Raw genomic sequence first — 7,597 nt, 5'->3', positions numbered from 1 at the left:
TTATGTGAAACCTGTATAATGTATATATCTTGTAGTTATACCTACTGCGTATCTGTCGAGCGGCAAAACAAATCGAAGTATTTTTTCGTTTTTTTTGGTTACTGTTCTAAAAACGCACTACGGACGTCATTGACTCTTGATAACGTGACAAAAAGTCAATTTAAGATAGATAGATAGATAGATAAAAACGTTTATTTGTTACTGCAAACACACACAATCAAAATTACATAAATAAAAAAAAAAAGAACAGTCCTAACTTAATAGTAAACAATTTTAACGCTGTACATTATAGAATTTGTAAATGCCAAGTCGTGTTCTTACACAGAAGTTTTGAATCTTTGTCGAAATAAAGCTTCAGCATTTTTTGTCTTTCTTGGACAGAAACCTGGTTTACTAATGTTTCGGCGAATAACGTTTGGCAACCTGTTTCATTTCGCAACTTTTCATTTCCCAACTGTTTAATATTTCTGAACCTGTAAATATTTCAGGATTTTTATAAAACTAACCTAACCTAACCTAAAGGGTTCTACACGATGGCCCTGAAATAAATCCTTAAATGTTTACAGTTTTAGAGTTTGCGAAATGAAAACTTGCGAAATGAAACAGGTTGCCAAACGTTACGTTGCGAAAAGGCAGTACTCGCAGTAACATAGCTACGGGATAACACTAGCATATAATAAACCAAAAGCCTAATAACACGTGCTGCATATTCCACGATTGTTTTTTGTTTCCACCTTGTCACCTCAATAGTTTAAAGTTCCATATCTGTCAGATTTGTTGAGTTGACTCAACATTACCAGTGTTTTGAATTGGATTTTCAGTTATCTGCTGGGGAATTCAACTGTCTGTCAAAACATGTTGTTATTCTCTTTGAGAGTAACAATGTTTGTTTTATTATTAACGTTTGCACTATTAAAAACTTAGAGCCCGTTCCCACATGTCGGGTGTCGGATCTGTTTCGTGTCGGATGTCAGTCATGTCTCTAGAAAATCGTGTCGACATCTGGACTGGAACATCAGGGCCCTACATCCGACAAGTGGTAACCAGAAAATCGAAAATTGATCACCCTGAGTGACGCCCGGTACACTCATATTTCTGATACAGTATAGCGTACGCTTTGTGCTTCGATAATAGTGTTATTTATGAATTAAGTTGTTGTTTACTAATGCATTAACCACACAGTATTTTTTTATTATTAAACAGTGTAGAGGTAGTCAAAGTATTTTGTAATTTGTTGAAAAACTTCAATGAGTTAATCAAATTTAAAGTGAAACTATTTCGTGATCACAGTGACTTAAATTGTCAGTAGCTTGGTAGATGTTGGATTCAAAAGGCTGGAAAACTTTTGCCAACTGATAGAATATAAAGACTTGATACACTGCACTCAAAAAAGGCAAGTTAATTTGAAAAAGTTGTGGTGCTGCCAGTGAAGCGTCTAATTTTAATTGACGCGGAAACGAAAAACAAAGCAATGTCATGTAAACATTGATAAATATTTTAATGATATCACGCCGGTGTTTTATGGTTTTGATATAGTATACAATCTTATCAAACACGTAGAAAACATATGTGTAGCATTGTCAAATTACGCACGCGTGATTTAAGATTTGATTTATATACCATTGTAGTTTTTCAGGAGCTCAGTCAGTTGTGCATCGTTTTTCCACTACGACGGAAAAATAGTAATTCTCATTGCTTCGAATTGATTATAAGTTCCTAGTTTATAATGAATCTAAAGTCAATATTGTTAGTGCTGAGTTTAGCATGGCGCGCTTTTGCGTATAAAATACTATTGTTAGCTCCGATACCAATAAGGAGTTTAAACATACTTGGTGTAGGTTATGTACGGCATTTGATCAACGCTGGACACGAGGTTAGCTGTAATTACCGGACAGTGTTCAAGGTTATGTTGTGGCGAACGATAAAGTTTGTTTACTGATCGTTGTGAGGAAGTGATAAGAGAATAGCATTTTCTTGGGATAACTGCAGTTAAGATTTAATGTGTATTTGTACATAATTCCTTTGAGTTATTACTGATAAAATATTTGCAATAAAGACTTTTGTATTGCTGGAATAACATTGCGTCGATGATACCTCTGCAATGCCGCGTACCTATAACAATTTTTAATGTCGCATAACCTACAAAAAGTGGAAAATTGGGATTTCATTTTAAGGTATACTGTAGGCGACAGGCTAGCACCCCGTCACTACTCGTATTGTACCGTTTTTGTCAAACTTTAAATTGCTAAAAGGCTCCGAAGCGGTAACGTTTCGTGTGCTCTGCCTACCCCATTTGGGAACAGGCGTGATGTTTGTGTGTGTGTGAGATTTCGCGGCTGGTATAAACATAGAGACATTTAATTTTAAAGCTCTCCTAGCATGTAGCATAAGCCAGTGTTGGTTACGTGGCAATGGCAATGCAGTATCATCGACGATTGGGAATATTATTATCTTAAGATTGGTTTTTTGGAATCTTTTTGTATTTTTTATTTCAATTCCAAATTTTTACTTTTACGGTCATCCCGTCTACCCGCTAGCGTCGCTGCTTAAGTGACTAAGTAAGAAACACAAGCTGAGATATGAGATGCATAGGGAAATTCGTGTCGGTACCGTTGACCATCAGTGGTGTAGCGGTATAGCACGCGGTACGGAATACCGAGGACCTGGGTTCGATTCCCAGTGATGGTCTTATTTTCTTGTTTTTTCTGTGCATCTATATTTCAGTTTGTATTTTCAATTATTATCTTATCAAAGAAAGTAGACTAGATAGATAGATCGGTAGATTTTCTCTCTGTGTACCTGTTTTCTGTATCGCTTACTTTTTCTGGTGTACAATAAAGAGTCATTGTATTGTAGACAAATCTAAATATGAAATAGATTGCCATCTCATAATTTGGTGCAACGACGGAGTTGCCAGATGACCTACATTACAATCAACATTCAGTCCGAAGGGAGCAGTAAAGTTTATTTTCTTTTTAGGTGACCTACGTATCTGCGTATCCTGTGAAAGATATTTCTAGTAATAATTTCGGCAAGTTGATCTGAGTGACACTCATCTAAATTTAATCGCAGAGGATGATTCATTGAATATCAGCTATCTAATGTCTCACCCACTCGATGAAGATGGCGAAATCGAATACCTTCAAATAAGTAGCGTAGAAGTAGGAATAGCTACTTTTGAAAACAAACAAATGCTGGCGCTTTTGAATGATCCCAGTGTAACATTCGATGTTGTTATTTGTGATTTTGTTGAATCTGAAATATATGCAGCGTGAGTATATGTAACTGTTCAGATTTGTAACATTTTAGTTAGTACTAGGTTTACGCAAACATGACTGTAGTCTTTTTTTTAAACTGCACCTGATTTTGACTTTGTGCTGGCATCTATCACAGTGATAATGGCCGGCAATTTGTCTGAATATTTTCCAACGCCTAAAGTCTATCTAATTCAAGGTTTCGATGAACAACGTAACGCTGACGCCAGTTTCCAGACAAGCCAGCGTCTAGCCCTTGTTGTTTATATGAGACCAACTGGAATCATTTGATCCCTGGATTATGGCTTGTGGGCTTGAAAAATAGGCCGGCGCTCTATTCCAGCCAATGGCTGCCAGCAGCCAGCTCTGGCTTGTCTTAAAAAACTGTTTATACGAGGCCAATAACAAGCCAACGCTGGCTGCCAGTACTGGCAGTCAATACTGACTTCATCAAAACCTAGCTTCACCATAATGATTCTGTGCTATGAGTCGTAGTTCTTGGGTACAGAATTTTTGAAAATGTACAATAAGGATGAAGCCAAAGGTGTGTATTTGTTTTTTGGGTTGTGAGTCGCGTAATGTCAGCTGCATTCGGTTTTATACAAAAATCCAGTTTGTGCCACACGGTGATTCAAAATGAGTCGTACACATTGTATGAAACCAAAATTACGCAAACAAAAATACGCGACTTACAACTCAAAAAATACGCTCGTTTGGTTTCAGCCTAGAAGACTTTCAATGATTACAAATGGCTGATTCATTTTAACCTTTCTTTTCTTTACAGTTTGGCTGCTTATTATGACTGCCCTATGATTTGGGAATATTCAATGGGATCTCACTGGCAAACACTACGTTTGATCGACGAAACCACTAACCCTGCATATGCTTTTGACTACCTCACGTCAGATATTCCTCCACACCACTCTGTTGGTACACGTGTTAAAAAAGTATGGTCGCAAATAAAGTGGCAATTCATGAAGTGGTAAATAATTATTTTTGTTAAACCTAATTCATGTCCTTCTGCGCAAAGGCCTCCTTTCTTTCCGCCACCACAGTCACTCGTTTCCGTCAAAATGCTGCTTGTCAAATTTTATACTTATATTTAAACGGGCGTCCTCTGGTTTGATTCCCACATTTTTTTTATGACATTGACCATTATTAGATACTGCAAAATAACTGAGACATCGTAATAACCTTATTAATATCTTACAGGTACAAGACTTTGCCGCTAGAAAGAGGTTTTTACTACGAATTCTTCGGACCATTGATGGCAAAGAAAAACAAGCCACTGCCAGATTATGATGCTCTCATTTACAACGCATCGCTAGTTCTGTCTAACGATTATGTTGGCAATGGGCGTATTACTAGCGTTCCTCAGAACTTTAAATTCATCGGAGGATACCACATCGAAACTCCTACCAAACCTGTACCAACTGTAAGTTAAGCTTGTTGCCTTTCATCGAAATTCACACGGTTGTCCTTAAAATATCGTCATGTTAGAACACACAGATATAGATTACACTAGATTACGCAAATGCATCTACTTCGCGTGTCCGAACCCCGACCAAACGTCGAGGTTGGCCCCATACAAAGACTGACCGCTAAATGACTAAATCATAACTAGTGACTGACTCGAGCCACACGGCGAGGGCGGGCGGCGCATTTGAATCGATTTTGGGCGGACATCGGGGAATTCACATCGCTAATTCGCTCTTGAGACGTCACAGTAGATATAAAAAAGTGACACTGTTGGTTTTCATACAGATTGAGGTGTTTGCTTTTTGATAGGAATAAATTTATATAAATACTTAAATAAAAAAATCTGAAGAGTTTCCATTATCGTGAGTTAAATATTTTTTTTAGTTATAAGGAAACATTTCTCGTTCTCTTGTATGTATGCATATTGTTTTAATCTTGTCAAATATGTGTATTTCTGAAGAAAGAAAATAACGACAAGCCAAAAAAAAGATAACAAATTGATCTCTCCATGCCAAAATATATTAGATCATCATAGCAAGTTATTAGATCATCATGATTCGTTATGAAATGAAAAATATTTTGTTTAGATCTAAAATTGGAATCAATGATAGATTTTTTCGGGAAGTAGGTATTTTGTGATGAAAGGATTTAAGTGATTAAATAATTTTACAGGAAATCAAAACTATTCTGGATAACGCCCAGCATGGTTTCATTTACTTCAGCATGGGCTCTCTTTGGAGAAGTAAGGATATACCGGAACACGTTACAAAGGCCTTGCTAGATTTATTTGGAAGCTTGAAGGAAACCGTGATGTGGAAATACGAGGATAAACTGCTTAATGTACCTAAAAATGTACATATTGTGCCATGGGCTCCACAACAAAGTATACTATGTAAGTTGGCAATAAATGTATAGGTACATATTTACTTCAAAATTTATTAGTCATCACTAAACCATATTACTGACTAAAGCAAAATCATCGTGCTTAAAGCAAAATAAACTATTTCACTTAATTTCCTTCCGTTTCATTTCATTTCAAAAACGAAAGATGGCGTTTAAAAGTCCTTTACGACCTTCTATTACGACACTAAAGCTGATACGAATGATTATGAATTTGCAAGTACAATGTTTCGTCAGCTAGGTTACATTCTGGTTTTGTGTACGAAATGTCCCATCTCATTACACACGAATAATACATGAAAACTCAAAAAAAATGCGTTTTCCCAGGTAACGTCTTTGTGGTAAGATCAAGCAAAATCGATTTTTGACGTCCAAAAAACCCCACATTGTGAATTTGATCATGATTTTTAGAACTGTTTTGTTCCCGAAACACATAAATAAATGCATAAATAATGTTAATTTAAAGTTATTACATATGATAAGATTATTATGTAAACGCACTGTAAACGCTAATACCCGGGAATGGACGGGAAATAAAAAGCGCCGCTGCAAACTGGCAAAAGACCGAATCAGACACGCGGAGCTGATTGTCAACCTTTACTAGTTGGAGAGGCACTTGGAGTAAGATTATAAACGTTGACAGAGAAATCTACTTTCAGCTGTGTCTTAATAATAAACAAATGACGAGCGAATGTTTTCGCAATAATTTATGCTTTATGCGAATTTTACGCAATGTTATGAAATTTCTTTTTTTTCTTTTCAGCTCACCCGAAATGTAAATTCTTCATCTCACACGGTGGTCTGCTCTCTACCCTTGAATCCATTCATTTCGGAGTACCAACCATCGGAATACCCCTATACTTCGACCAATTCATCAATGTGAACAGGGATGTCATATCTGGACGTACCGTCAAAGTTGATTTAACTTTAAATTTGGTAGAAGACTTGAGACTCGCGATCCAAAAAATCAGACATCCCTCGTAAGTGCTTTAATGATATTTCTTTAAAAACGGTCAAATTTTTGTAAAGTAAAGCAATATATAATTTACGAAATTTACTCACATAAATTACGTTTTAATGTTAACATATCGACTTCAGCTCTTAATTTCAGCGGGCATTCAGTGTGATTCAAGTCATTTTGTCCCTATCTTTTCCTATTACAAATATTTGACGCACCATTCTGATGGGATCAGTTACCGATATGAACTATGTGTTGAAAATTAACTCGTTGATATAGGTACAGTCAAAGAAACTGAATTGCGTACCATGGTAGAACGCTTGTGCTAAATGTCATGTTGACATCCCATCTACCAAAGACATCATACCCCTAGTAAAATTGATCACGAAAGGGTTCTGGTGAGTGATTCAGTTTTTTTGATTGTTATTTTAGCTAGAAGAAGCTTTATATGTCTTCACAAGCAATAAAATTAAAAAAATCTTTCTGCAGGTATAAACAACAGGCCATGGAACTCTCTCAGATATACCACGACCGTCCAGTATCTCCCGGCAAGGAGTTGGTCCATTGGGTAGAGCACGTCATCAAAACAGGCGGAGCGCCACATTTGCGCTCCCCCGCATCCATGATGCCCTGGTACCAGAAAATGTTTCTGGATGTAGTTTTATATATTGTAGCTGTTGTTTCAGTGTTTGTATATCTAGTTAAAAAGTATCAGTGTACAAAAAAAATAGTCTGTAGTTCTAAAAAGTTAAATTAAATTATTAGTAATTTTGGTATTGGTTTTATTTAGTCCTGATAGAGGTTCGGGTGAATAAATACTTTCCATTGAATAGAAAGTTCCCAATCCGCACTGGGCCCGCGTGGGAACTATGGCCCAAGCCCTCTCATTCTGAGGGGAGGCCTGTGCCCTGCAGTGGGACGTATATAGGCTGGGATGATGATGATGATGATTGAATAGAAATTAAATCCATACTAATATTTAGATATGAAAGTGTGTGTTTGCGTT

General features: G+C 36.7%; 1 protein-coding gene across 1 annotated transcript; it reads left to right on the top strand.

Annotated features, from left to right (window-relative positions):
* The first annotated feature begins 3,101 nt into the window (after positions 1–3,101).
* LOC141439390 (UDP-glucosyltransferase 2-like) lies at positions 3,102–7,348 on the top strand. Its single transcript, XM_074103674.1, has 6 exons — positions 3,102–3,271; positions 4,039–4,236; positions 4,467–4,689; positions 5,406–5,625; positions 6,397–6,613; positions 7,081–7,348. Exons 1-6 carry the CDS (start codon positions 3,102–3,104, stop codon positions 7,346–7,348), a joined length of 1,296 nt encoding a protein of 431 aa, XP_073959775.1.
* The last annotated feature ends 249 nt before the right edge of the window (positions 7,349–7,597 follow it).

The sequence above is a fragment of the Choristoneura fumiferana genome, chromosome 20 (genome assembly GCF_025370935.1).
Source record: "Choristoneura fumiferana chromosome 20, NRCan_CFum_1, whole genome shotgun sequence".
Lineage (NCBI taxonomy): Eukaryota > Metazoa > Arthropoda > Insecta > Lepidoptera > Tortricidae > Choristoneura > Choristoneura fumiferana.
This window is presented reverse-complemented; position numbering and strand designations above follow the sequence as displayed.

Coding starts and splice junctions, on each gene's coding strand:
- LOC141439390 (XM_074103674.1), top strand. CDS start 3,102: ATGTCTCACCCACTCGATGAAGATGGCGAAATCGAATACCTTCAAATA. Junction 4,237..4,466: donor AAGTGGCAATTCATGAAGTG/GTAAATAATTAT, acceptor AATATCTTACAG/GTACAAGACTTTGCCGCTAG. Junction 6,614..7,080: donor CAAAAAATCAGACATCCCTC/GTAAGTGCTTTA, acceptor ATCTTTCTGCAG/GTATAAACAACAGGCCATGG.